The sequence below is a fragment of the Sorex fumeus genome, unplaced genomic scaffold (assembly GCF_029834395.1).
Source record: "Sorex fumeus unplaced genomic scaffold, SorFum_2.1 ptg000007l, whole genome shotgun sequence".
NCBI lineage: Eukaryota > Metazoa > Chordata > Mammalia > Eulipotyphla > Soricidae > Sorex > Sorex fumeus.
Genome location: NW_026606064.1, coordinates 35,471,934 through 35,485,299, shown reverse-complemented (window position 1 = coordinate 35,485,299; position 13,366 = coordinate 35,471,934). Strand labels below are relative to the sequence as shown.

General features: G+C 50.2%; 1 protein-coding gene across 7 annotated transcripts in view; it reads left to right on the top strand.

Moving 5' to 3' along the window:
* Positions 1 to 13,366, top strand: part of NAV2 (neuron navigator 2) — an 822,647-nt gene that overhangs the window by 367,279 nt on the left and 442,002 nt on the right. For 6 of the 7 annotated variants that reach the window (XM_056130618.1, XM_056130629.1, XM_056130619.1 and 3 more), the window contains exon 1: positions 1,121 to 1,905. The exons of the other annotated variant lie outside the window; for it this stretch is intronic. In XM_056130618.1, the coding sequence (XP_055986593.1) occupies positions 1,648 to 1,905 (258 nt within the window). In that variant the 5' untranslated portion in view covers positions 1,121 to 1,647. Of the gene's footprint in view, positions 1 to 1,120; positions 1,906 to 13,366 lie in introns of those variants that run through there. 7 annotated transcript variants of the gene reach the window in all.

The window sequence follows — 13,366 nt, the reverse complement described above, 5'->3', positions numbered from 1 at the left end:
CCGGACTCCTCCTCTGGCCACTCTTAATTACAAGGTGTGCGGGCCGGCGGCCTGGAGGAGCTGTTTCAGGGCGGGAAGCTTCCCTGGGTATATTGTATTTGTCTATAAATACTTCAAATAGTTCTGTGAAATGTGCAGCCTTTGAAAGCTGGAGAGGAAGCTGTTGGGAGGCCCCCGGGTCTGCCTTGGAAGAGCGTGGAGAAAGAAGGCGCGTAAACGGTTGGCACGTTCTCAGCGCGGGAGACCAGAAAGGCTTTCTGCCCGGGGCCAGATGGGGAGGCCAAAGGGGTGGCGCGCGCGACTCTGGAAGCCGTGATCCGTTAAGGTGACCCGAACAATCTGAAAAAGGAAACAAACTTGCCCCCCTTCCCCGGGTACCCCCGCCCCCCCCCCCACACACAGACACACACACTTGGAGCGTGCTCACGCCCCCCCCCCCCCAGGCGGGCGTTTGCATTCGAAAGGGCATTTTTCAAAAGGCGGGTTCCGGGGGCATGGGGGGGGTGGGGTGTGCACCCGCGGAGGGAAGCGCGCGGCGGGAGCCGTGCCGCAGAGCCGCCCAGCATCCCCGCTTTGTACTTGCGGCCAAGCGCAGCCCCAGAGTTTCGACCGCGGCCCGGGAGTTGAGGCCACGCCCCCTTTGCAGTGAGCTGGGCGGCCTCTGATTGGCGCGCGGCGAGCCAATGGGCGCGCGGGGGCGGCCCGGGCTGTCAGAGCGCGCCGCAGCCGAGCCGGCCCGCAGCCTGTCGGTACCCAGCGCCGAGCCTCCGCAGCCTGCGCAGCTTTTTTCCCGGGGAAGCGCGGAGCCCGCCAGCGGCGCGTCCGGGGTGGCCCGCGCCCTCACGGCCACAGCCTTCCTGCGCTGTAGCGCGCACGGAGCATGTGCAGACCCGCAGTGGCGAAGGTGCTCTCTTTCCGGGGGGCTTCTGGGCAGTGGTGACTGGCTGTCACGCCGAGATAGACCTTTCGGGGGAGGGGGCTCTCTCGCCGCGCCTTTGGCGTCGCGGTGCCATTGCGGTGCTCTTGGCGATCAGGGCGGACGGCTTTGGGCTCAGTGCGTCCTTCCTCGGCTTCCTCCCACGGCGGCTCGCTCCTTCTTTCCCTCCTCGAGCAGCTCGAGCAGCTCGGTCCGTTCCTGCCCGTGCACTCGCCCGCTCACACCCGCTGCCTCCCTCACGGAGCGGGAGGTCGTACCATCAGCGCCGCTTCTCTTCCTAAGCCGAGGGGGACCTCCTCCTCACTTCGGAGATGCAATGACAAGTTAATATGGGCGTTCAAGCCTCGATTTCCCAGGAGGAGCATCGTACCAGGCAACAGTCCCTGAGCTCGCCTAGCCCTTGAATAGGCCTCCCAGGAAGCGCGAGAGGACCCAACCGCAGCATCCGTCCAGGTGGGACCAGCTGAGCGCGCCACCGACCAGCAGCTTCGTCTCTCATCCCCGCATCCCTAAGGCGCGATCGCAGGATTGCCTCGAGCTCTCCCCACCCTCCGAACCGGGTTTTTCCCCCCCTCCTTCGCTGCTGCTGGTGGTGGGCGCCTCGCGGGCCGAGTCCCCGGCGCCTGCTCTGCTTGCCCGAGCTGCCTTTAGCGGTCGCCTCCGCCGCCGCTGCCAGGGACGTGCTGGGAAAGCCGAAGCCCCGGGAGAAGATGCCGGCCATCCTGGTCGCCTCCAAAATGAAGTCGGGACTGCCCAAACCCGTGCACAGCGCCGCGCCCATCCTGCACGTGCCCCCGGCCCGGGCCGGCCCCCAGCCCTGCTACCTCAAGTTGGGAAGCAAGGTGGAGGTGAGCAAGACCGCCTACCCCAGCCAGATCCCGCTGAAATCGCAGGGGCTGCAGGAGCCGGCGGGGGAGGGGCTCGCACTGCGCAAGAGTGGCTCGGTGGAGAACGGGTTCGATACCCAGGTGAGTGCTGGGGTGCTGTGGGCGCCCAGGTGGGCGAATACTTTGGGTAGAGCGAGGGAGGGTGGCACGATGGGAGGGCGGAGAGGGATCCAGGGTTGCCAAGAGAGGAGGACCTCCCTCCGTGTGACTGCGGGTTGTGCGGAGAGAGTGGGCTGACCAGTGGGTGTGGCCCGGGTGCGGGAGGTTCGCACTAAGGAGCTCTGCTGAGACCCGGCTGCGGGCCAATCCGCGGTTTCCAGCTGTGGGAAGGGACGGCCAGGTGTCCTTAGAAATAAAAAATTACGCCCAGCACTGGCGATGTCAGGCTGTGCATGCTGAGGGCTTGGTCCCCAGAAGACAGTTATCTGCTGCAGTGGCTGCTGGAGTGTCTGTCTGTCTGTCTGTCTGTCTGCCTGTTGGCTCCGGAGTGATTCTGCCCCTGCCAAGGAATGGTTTGAGGCCTCGTTGGTTTCAACACTGTCTAGCCAGATCCAGAAAGAAGATGTGGAGGGAGGTGGTGGGGGGCAGGGGAGGGGCAGGGAATATACTTCCCACCCCCATCCCCGACTCCCAGGCTTCAAGATAGCTCGCGCCTGCTCCATCCCTTGGGCTGTCAGGATCGGGATTCAGCGGTGCCCGGCAGGCAGTGAAAATGCCTGGTGCACCCGCGGAGGTGGAGGTGGGCTGCTGGGGACTCCGAGCTAGGTTGGCTGTGGCTTGAGGGTGGGGGTGACAGCCTCGGAATGGCGGCCTGAGGCTAAGCCCCTCCTTCCTGGTGCGGTAACCCGGGTGAGGGGGGCTGGGGGTTTGGATTGTAGAGCAGTGATGATGCTACTACCTTTCCTGACAGTCTGCATCACCCAATTGGGCTGGGTGACAGGCTCTAGCGCGGCAATCTCTTTTAAGGAAATCAGCAGGGGCCAATCGGATTCTCTTGGCCTCCTGCCCTTCCCCACTGCCTCCCCCTTCCCACACCCCCTTCTGGTAGGAGGGAACCCGGCATGCTGTGTTTTCTTGGCTGTGAGTCAGCAGGGACTTTTGGGGACAGGCCGACCTGTCGGATGTGACTCTCCGAATCAGGAGAGGCGGGGAATTCAGAAAGGGGGAGGTGGTTTGGGGGCTGGTGTCGGGGAAGTGACAACAGACCAGCTGACCTTTTTGGCACTTACTTCTCTGCCGACACTGTCTCCACCTTCTGCTGGGGCTTTCTCTGATCAGAGGCTAGAACTCAACACATTCCTAGCCTTTCTGATGGAGGAACTGGAGCTGGAAGCTAATTGTAAGCAGACTTTTGGAACTCAGGGCTGGAGAAGGCCCTCCAAGCAGATTAAGCTCCCACACCAAGCTGATAAGCATGCCCCTTACTGCTGCTCTTGCGGAACATTTTTGGAAGCTGACAGGTTTGAGTGATGGTGTGTGGGAGGCAAAGATTTCCCCCCACTGCTCCCGGAGCCTGTCTCGGTGGGGGTTTTGTGTTCCATTCTCTTTCTTTACTTCTGCTAGTCGCAGGATTTGTCCAGTGAGCTCCACCTATGGGGACGGATGATGGGTTACACTCCTGCTGGGGTTTCCCCTGCAGCCTTGGAAGGAAGGAGGGTCCTGGGGAGGAGGTGAGGCATGCAGGAAAGCCAGAGCCCATTTCTGGAGGTGACACATACCCTTCAGGCTGCTGAGGAGGAAGCAGAAGAATGAAAGGGAAAGTAGACACAGGGATGGTCATGCCCAGGCAACTAGTGCCTTTACTTTCTGACTGTCCTCAGCTGCCAGGGGCTCGCAGTGGGCAGCCTGGGAAAGGTGATCTATCGCCTGCTTTCCTGGAAGAATATTCTCCACCTGCCCTTGGAGGGGCTGGCATTGTCCTGATCTGGAAGAGCATGACTCCATCCCTCGCACTTGGCCTACCAGTGTCCCCCAAAGGTCCCCCTCCACCTGTCCTTCCCTCTGTGTGCTGAGCAGGAGGATGGGTGAGAGCAACTGCCAAGGAGACTGGCCTCAGATCAAAGGGTTCCCCCGGCTTTCACCAGCCTGCCCTGACCTCATTGGGTCCTGGCTTCCTGGGGCTTTGCCTTTTCTGGACAGGGTTTACTCTCACTCTGCCCAACTTGGTGTCCATCCACCAAGGGAAGCCTTGAGAACTGAGAATGACTGACCATCTGCTAGTCCTTCAAGCCAAGCCTGGTACTTAGCCCTAAAGGATGCTCATGGAGGAAAGCATTCATAGCAAATGTTACCTAGAGGCCTCTGCCTCCCTTCTTATTCAGGAGGGGAAGGGGGGCGGTGGCAGGAAGGTTGGGCTGTACAGTGCTCAACAATACAGATTTCAAAACCAGAAGGATAGCCATGGTGTTCCCCCCTCTGCCGTGTTTGAGCTGAGTGTCTAGACAGTTTGCCTCGCCATCATCCTCATTGTTCCATTTCTAAAAAATAGGCACCAATCACCAGATCAAGTGTGAGATTTAAGAAAATAACATCTGCAACGTGTTTATTCTGATGTCTGGCAAATAAGGAACACTTAATAAAATTGGCTTTTTATTAGACTAACTCAAGAGACTGAATCTAGATCTAATCACCTCGAAGTGAGAAAAGCCAGAGCTTATTCAAGCCCTTGGGAAGTTACCATTTGGTTCACAAAGGTTTTCGGAGCATCTATTACACACCAGGTACACTAGGATCATGACGGGAAGGCACAGCTTTGTTGATAAGCCAGGATCCTTATGATCTCATTTCGTCCTCATAGTCATTTTCAAAGCAGGCGTGCCAGACCCATTGTCTGTAAGGATAATAATATAATCATGGCAAATCCTTACATAGCATTTCCTGTGTTTCAGAGACTTCTAAAGTCTACATGAAATACCTCCCTTGGGGGTGGGGATGCTGCTCACTAGTCAAGCACATGGCTCAGAGTTGTGACACCCCAGGTTGGACTTCTACCCCCTCCATCACCACAGACAAATGAAGACCCCCTCATTTGAGACTTAGAAAAGTTCAATGAGATAGGGTTTTCATCCTTATTTAATCATGTGAAGAAACCAAGGCAAAGATCTGGTTAGTCATGGTGCCAAATTGGGGGGGGGGGTTAGAAAAGAGGGGGTCATTGTGATGGGAAATGTATACTGGTGAATGACTGAAACCCGTTTATGAACAACTTTGTAACTGTGTATCTCACAGTGATGGAAGGGAGGGAGGGAGGAAGGAAGGAAGGAAGGAAGGAAGGAAGGAAGGAAGGAAGGAAGGAAGGAATAGTAGAGGTAGAAATAGAATTTTGGGCATTCTGGCTTTGGGTCACAAGCCCTTTTCCACAGAAACTCCCAGATTACCTGCAGGCCTGGAAGAATAAATTCACTGCTCTCACCATTGGGCAGGAACAGTAGGTCAGGGAAAGGCAGGGGGAGGAATCTGTTCCAGGCCATCTCCTGCAGTTGGGGCAGAGTGGGGACTCCAGCTTAGATTGGACTAGCTGTAAGGTTTGTGGTCTTCCCACTGCATACTGACATGCCTCCCTCCATCATGTGGTATGGTGTATAGGCAGGTGTATAGGGTAAATAAGTCAAGGCCTGGGCTTAGGGGGTTGTATAGTATAGCTGAGCGCAAAACTGATGGACCTTAGAGAGAGGGCTGGGAGGTATTTGGAACTCAAAGGAAGGAAAGGACCCCAATAACTGGAGAAATCCAGAAGGCCTCCTGGAGGAGGAGAGAGGTGTGATGGGCTTCAGAGGTGGGCAAGAGTGCCTGGATGAGAAGGAGAAGAGGAGAGATGAGCAATGTAGGGGTAGGACCACGCATCAGTGCAGAGCAGGGGTTAGAGTGGCCTCAGGCAAGGTGCGTCTTCATGCAACAGGCCTGCTTTGTATCAACTATCTCTTCCTGTCCGACAGCAATGATATAAAGAAAAGAATTAAGACTTCTCAGAGCTGAAGAGTTGGATTCACACGCTGGCTTCCTGTATGATGGATCATAATTCTGAACATGCAGAGTTATGAGAAGTAGGAAAGATGGGGTCCCAAAAGGACCCAGCTCATAAGAAAACCTTGGGGAATGACAGTGATGATGTCTACTAGGTTGGGGTTCAGAATATGCAATGTGGTAGTGACAGTGCAAAGGTAGTTACAGCTTCTTTCATTGTATGATGACTCTTCGGCCAGGAACAGCACCTCCTCCTGCAAGCCTGCTCTCTGCCTTCACCAAGTGTGAAAAGACCTGCCATCGCCAGCTAATCCTCGTTAGGTGGCCCGACTGCCAACTCCCCTTGAAGCCTTGTACTTTGTACTTTGATTCTTCTCAAACCCACAGCCAGGGTTCTACCCCCTGCTGCCTGGAGTGTGGTGATCTGCAACAGCACATCCCTTCCCAGATTCCCTCCCTGCTGCCGGGATACCTGGGCTTCTCCCCAAGAATGATCATTTATAGCATCTGCCCTGTTAGCACGATGCATAAATGATGACCATGTGCAAAGAATAGTTTTAGAGACACGCTCTGTGTTAGTGCAGAAACCCTAGCCTGCCGACCTTCAGATAAGAAATGCTTGTGAACGAGTTTTAGTTTAGTCTGTTTTTAAGAAGCAGTTGTGGGGAGGGGAAATAGATATAAATATCATACTTTGATATCTACTGTCTTTAGGAGATTCGTGTTCAACTTGCAAATGATAGCTTTACAAAACACAGTTAGAAGTGATTGAAATCCTCTGAAGATGTTTGAGATGTTTAAAAGGATTGCACAACGAGGTCCCAGAAAAGTTCCCAGCTCCAAGCTCACAACCTGTTGCTGTTTTGTCATATTGTGTTTGATTAGAATCTTTGCTCCATCCTCAGAGTTGATTATGGATTTGATTAATGCATTCCTCTACTATTGAGTTATTCCCTTTCCTCTCTTTCTCATGTCTCAGAGGGGAATATGAGAGTAGTTATCTGCCAAAATACACGAATGTTTATAGTTCACATCTGACTGCTTTTACCGTGGGTTAATTTTCTGAGGACACTTTAAAGGTGACGGGTGGCTTATTTAGGGAGTCATCACGTGTGCCTATCTATGTATATAAATACATCTTCTTCTGGATATGTGTGTATACACTAGAAGACATACATATAGACAGATATATACACATGGAACAGCTTAAAGTAATGAGCACATGTAATACGCACACACATCAAAGACCAGCCTGGAAGAGTTCCCGCTGATCCCCAGCGCTCGGAATAGTTAGGTTTGCTTCCCACTTCTCACACTCTCTCCCTCTGTGACCAAGAATGAAATGCCATGCCACTGTGCCCCATTTTATTTACTTATAAGGCATAGATACTGTCGTCCTGAGAGAGGGATTTTAAGTAGGCCTCAGTGAAGCTCCTGAAGCCAGTCTGAAAAAGTCAAGCCACTCTGGGATTTTGGCATGTGGTCAAAGATTCTGGTTTCTCAGAGTCAGCCTCTGTAGCAGGAAAGGAAACATTTACAGCCCATCTGCTGTGTGTTAGATACTTGGGTGTTTTATCAGTAATGTATATGCATATATATAATTTAATATGTATTTATAAAATAGTATATATACATTGTATAAATGAATTAATGTATATTTATAAATAGTATCATGTACATCATGTAACTATTATTTATAGATAATTCTCTTTTTTAATGTAGGAGTACTGCTATTTATTCAGTCATTGATCAACATAGATATATTCCTGAAGATACAAGAAGCTGGGTAAAATGTAAAATAATGTCTGAGATCAAAGGAAGCTAGTACTTAAGGCAGTGTTGCATGAAGATTAGCCTTCATTACAAGACAGTTTGGGGTTCAAACTCATGTGAGGAGGGTAGGCCACTTCACAACTCTGAACTCTTGCTCTCTTCATCTAGAGAACAGAGTGCTGCTGTTTTGGGGTTGGTGGGGAGGATTCTGTGAGCTCACCTTGAGAGAGGGAGTCATTGCAGTCAGTAGCACTGTCGTCCAGTTGTTCATCGATTTTGCTCAAGAGGGCAGCAGTAACGTCTCCATTCATCCCTATTGCGTGCTAGTATAGTCAAATGGCATCTGCTGGCTCCAGGAACACAAAGTGAGACTTGTTGTTACTATTTTTGGCATATCAAATATGCCATGGGGAGCTTGCCAGGCTCTGCCGCATGGGCAGGATATTCTCCATAGCTTGCTGGGCTCTCTGAGAGGGACGGAGGAATCGAACCTGGGTCGGCCACATACAAGGCAAATACCCTATCCACTGTGCTATCGCTCCAGCCCCTTCCTAATAAGCACGGAATATGTATTGCCTAGTTGTATTACCCAAGGTTCAAGCCAGGTTTGAAAACCTGATCTTCCTCATTCCAAGCTTACATTCTTTGTACCCTATTTCTTCTTCTTCCAAGTGCATGGCCAATTACATGGAAGGGAAGGTGGCTTGCACCAGGAGAGTAAGAGAGGAGGGAAGATCTTGGATTTGAAGAAGGGGGACCATGAACAATGTTCTCTGAAGGAGTCATGTGAGTGACGAAAGAAAACTTCCACATTTAGGTCCCGAATGTGCCATCTCTACAGCAATAACCAAGTTGAGGGATCTCTTGCAGCCCACACTCATGGGAAAAGTCTCTTGTTATACCCATATCAAACCAGCACTCTCAGGGTGGTTGAATGAAGACTGTGAATCAGAATCAAGAACAGAACGCATCCATTGACTGGGGTCCCAAAAGGCTCCTTATTCGTCTGTGGGCAGAAGGAAAGTCCTTTTCTCCTCACAGCTGGCATAGCAGTGATGGGATCTGGACCTTGTGATCAGTTTGGTCATTCAGGTGCCCCCAGGCCTGGCCAGCTGCCTAGTGGTGTTTTACTAATCGCTACTGGACCATTTTCAATGCTGACTCTGTCCCATGGTCATTGTTCCAGGAAATAGACAATGTGTTTCTAGAATGTCTTGCAGAGAATGGACCATGTGATCTGGAGAACAAAACTCGGTCAGGCCTTTTTTTTGTGCTTCTGTCCACACAAGAGCAAGTGACACAAAAGTTTTCACCGGAACCCAGAGCCGCCCACACAGAACCTAAAGAATGACTCATGACTCAGTGCCCCTTTTCCCAAGGAAAACAGACCCTCTCTTGTGTTTTGCAAACAATGGCCCCACAGCCAGAGTTTTCTTTCTCTCCTTCCAAGTGAAACCTTAATACCTTTGGTGATTTTGGAATTGTTCCAAAGCCCCCTGTATTGATGGGAGGGAAGATAGGATGGGAGTGGGGGCTTAGTCAAGATCATTTGAGACTTTGTCCCAGGGTTCTCTGGGGCCTTAGGGGTGGGTGAACAACAGTTACTCATGGCAGAGTGACACACAAATAAACAAGGATCCTAGCAGTTGCTGACAGGACTGGCAGAGACTCAGAGCCTGTCCTCACAAAATACTTAGCCTTGGACATGTCACCATACACTTCCTCCTCACAGCCTCCCAGAAGGTGGATGCTGCTTTCTGAAGAGAAACAGAAATGGGGTGCCCAGGAGCCGGTTGGTTCTAGTTCTGTCTCTTTTGACACTTTCCTGCCTGACCTGTCACAGATATTGTCCTTTGGCAACATCCTTCAGCTACCATATCTTTAGAGGGGAAGAAGCCTACCTGCTCAGTACTTCCCGAGGGGTGACTGATCTGGACAGAGGCCATGAGATGGGTTCAATCCCCAGCACCCAGAAGCAGCACAATTTAACTGTGAAAGAGTACTTTCAGTATTTCCAAATTCTAGGGCAGAGGGGAAGAACCACACAGCCTATGTAGAAGCCAAAGAAAATTTTAAAGCAGTTTGTTCATATTCAGTACTAAGAATGCCGTGTGTGTGTGTGTGTGTGTGTGTGTGTGTGTGTGTGTGTGTAGCACTGTAGCACTGTCCTCCCGTTGTTCATCGATTTGCTCAAGTGGGCCCAGTAATGTCTCCATTGTGAGACTTGTTGTTACTGTGTTTGGCATATCGAATACGTCATGGGTAGCTTGCCAGACTTTGCTGTGCGGACGAGATACTCTCAGTAGCTTGCCGGGCTCTCCGAGAGGGGCAGAGGAATTGAAACTGGGTTGGCTGGGTCAACTGTGTGCAAGGCAAATGCCCTACCGCTGTGCTATCATATATATATGTGTGTGTGTGTGTGTGTGTGTGTGTGTGTGTGTGTGTGTGTAGGTATATATGTATATCAGTGACATATATAATGAGATATATTATATATAACAGTACTTTATATATGAGATATATCATATATATATATATAAATAAAACTATGCCCAGGGGTAACTGACATGGGTTCAATTGCCAGCACCCCATCTGGTCTCCTGAACCTGCCAGGAATAATTTCTGAGTACAGAGCCAGGGTTAAGCTCTGAGGACCACTGAGTGTGACCCAAACAAAAATAAATAAATAAATGAATATAACCCAATAGCATTGTTAGTACTGAATGTGAGTAAATTGCTTTACCATTTCCTATGACTTGTAGATAGTCTGTGCGGTTTTTCCCCTCTGCCCTAGAATTTGGAAATTCTGAAAGTACTCTTTCACTGTCAAATCCGTACAAGGTGCTTGGCAATACCAGTGAAGGTCCTCTGGGAAATAAAAGATTTCAGGTGCTCTGAGGAGGTCCCCTGGGTATTGTCACTGTGTAACTGGCAGGGCTGGTTCTGGGGAAAGGAAGGGGGGAAAGAGGGATCTGATCAGATAAATTCTGATTGTAGATCATTCCTAAAGAAAGCAGGCCCAGAGGGCAGAGAGATAGTACAAGGGTTAAGGCACTTGCTTTGTCTGTGCCTGGGTTTGATCCCCAACACCACACATGCTTCCCTGTGCCCCACCAGGAGTGAGTGTGACTCAGACCTCCTCCCTCCCTCAAAAAAGCAAAATAAAAAAATAGAAAGAAAGGAAAGTAAGACTGAGATCTTTTGTTTTTGGTTTTTTGGGGGGCCACACCCAGCAATGCCTAGGGTTTACTCCTGGCTCTGTGCTCAGGTATTCCTCCTGACAGTCTCAGGGCACCATATGGGATGCTGGGGATCAGAACCGGGTCAGCTATGTGCAAGGCAGGTGCCCTACTTGCTGTACTATGGCTCCGACCCCACAGGCCTGGGATTTTTAAAATCATAATTGCAATGTCATGAAAGAGAAATACGCTTTTTAAAAAGCAGGTGAAGGACTCTTCTAGAAAAGAGGGGCATAGTGCTCTGGTAGCCAAATGAGGTCAGAGATGAACCTGAAAGAGCAGACCCAGAAATGCTAGCACCATCCTTGCAGAGGCGATGGGGGTTTTGAGTGTGCATCATGAATGAGAAAGTCTAATTCTGTGGACCTTGGTGATATTGAGGCTATATAAGAAAATGTCCTTTACCTTGGGAAATAACTTGAGGTGGAGTGCCTTGGTTTCAGCAATCAAATCTCAAACGGGAGCAGTGGGGGGAGGGAGATGAATGTGATCCAAAGAGATGAACAGAGGTTAACATGCTTGCCTTCAGTACACCTGAGCCCAATTTGATCTGCATGGTGCCTCCAGCATCACTAGGTATGGCTCTTAACACTCCGAAGCTTCAGGGAGCTCCGCATGTTCCCAGTGGTACCGTGTCTTCAGGTGCTCACATTGAACCTCTAGCCAATGGGTCAAAAATAACTAGGAGGGTCCTTGGGCTTCATGAGCACCATTGGGGAAGCTCCTCCCCCGCCCCCCGAAAAACAGTGGGTATATCTGCATAGAGAAGGAAAAAGCAAATGCTATAAATCATTAACAATTAAGTGAAGCTTGTATACAATTCTTTTTTGTGTGTGTGTTTCTGAAAATTTTCAAAATTGAACATCAGGAAACAAAGCAAGGGATTGACTGACATGCAGAGTACCCTCTGGTCTGTGTGGTGCCCCTAAGAGTAAGTGTTTGGACTCCTGTAATCAGGTCAGTTCTCTTGGGGTAGTGTCTGTATTCTGTATCTCATCTTTGGTGTCAGGTGAGACTCTTGGCTTGCTTCCTTGCTATTCTATGAGAATGGCTGCTGACATTTTTTTCAATAATTTTTTTAATTGAGTCACCGTGAGTTACAGTTACAAAATTTTCATGTTTGAGTTTCAGCCATACAATGATCAAGCACCCATCCTTCCACTAGTGTACATTTTCCACCACCAATGTCCCCAGTGTCCCTACCCCCCACCCCCGTCCCACCATTCCCCCTGCCTCTATGGCAGACAATTGCCCTCTTTCTCTCTCTGCTTATGGGGATTATGGTTTGCAATACAGATAATGAGAAGCCACCATGTTTGGTCCTTTATCTACTTTTGGCTGCTGACATTTTATGGAAACCATGAAATCCAGGTTTAATTTGGTAATCTCTTGTAAAAATCAAAGATGCTCCCAAGGTTGAAAATGTCTAAGACGGGGATTTTGACATGAAAATGTTTTAAAACATCTTAAAATCTCTCACTGAATCCTTGTAGTCATGGAGAAAGTAAAGAATCGAATCGAAGTGGGAGCAAACTCATATTCCTTTTGCATGCCTCACCTCATTCCACTTAGGTCTTCTTTGCATGGCTTAATCCTCCCCATCCTTTGCTCGCTCAAATTCAAGCTTAGTGTCACCTCTACTAGAAAGTCTTCCATCAACCCCCTGGTCCAGATGTGTGTTCCTGCAATGGGCATTCATATGAATCTGCTCTGTAACCCCACAACTTGCATTGTGATTACTCATTATTGGAAGGGTAAGGGTGGGATTTTAGATCACACCTGGCAGTTCTGAGGACTTACCCTTGGCTTTGCTCAGGTATCACTTCTGGCTGTGCTTTAGGTGACCATATCTGGTGCCCGGATCAAACCAGGATCAGGCACATGCAAATCACCCTGCCAGTTAGCTGTCTCTCCAGCACCTGTGATTACTTATTTAGCGAGATGATGACTTCCATGAGGCTAAGGGTACATCTCTCTTAATCCCCACTGGCCTAAGGTCAGAACAGAGTATGTTCTTAGTTAATATTTGCAGGAGAAAATAAGGATGGAGTAAGCAGATAGAAAAAGAAAGCGAAGAATGGGTGTAAGTGATATTGAGCATCAGCTCATTCATAAAGCCAGGGCTCCATCATCTTGCCCCTGCAGGACTCCTTCAGGGGTGTGAATGGAGACTACCACTGATGGCTGGTGACCGAGGGTTGGAGTCACAGCGCAGGCAGCCTGAGCACGGACCGAGGTCAACATCAGAGCTGTCCCAGGCAAATATTGGGATCTTCCGGGTCTTGGCTGGTGGTGGGAGAACGTGGATCCCTTTGCAGAGGCTATTTGCTATGTCCAAACTGTCCCATGGTCTTAGTGGAAGATCTTTCGGGAGGTGATTATAGTCCTGTAGTACACTGGAAGGGTTGAGTGGGAAATAAGCCTGTGACATTGGCAGGCTTCAGACCTCCCACCTTTTCTCATAGCTTTGAAGAGGCACCTGAGAAGAGTTCTAAAGGGCAGTTCTACATTTTGTTCTTAAGTTTTGTTTGTGAAAGTTCTGTGTGTGTGTGTGTGTGTGTGTGTGT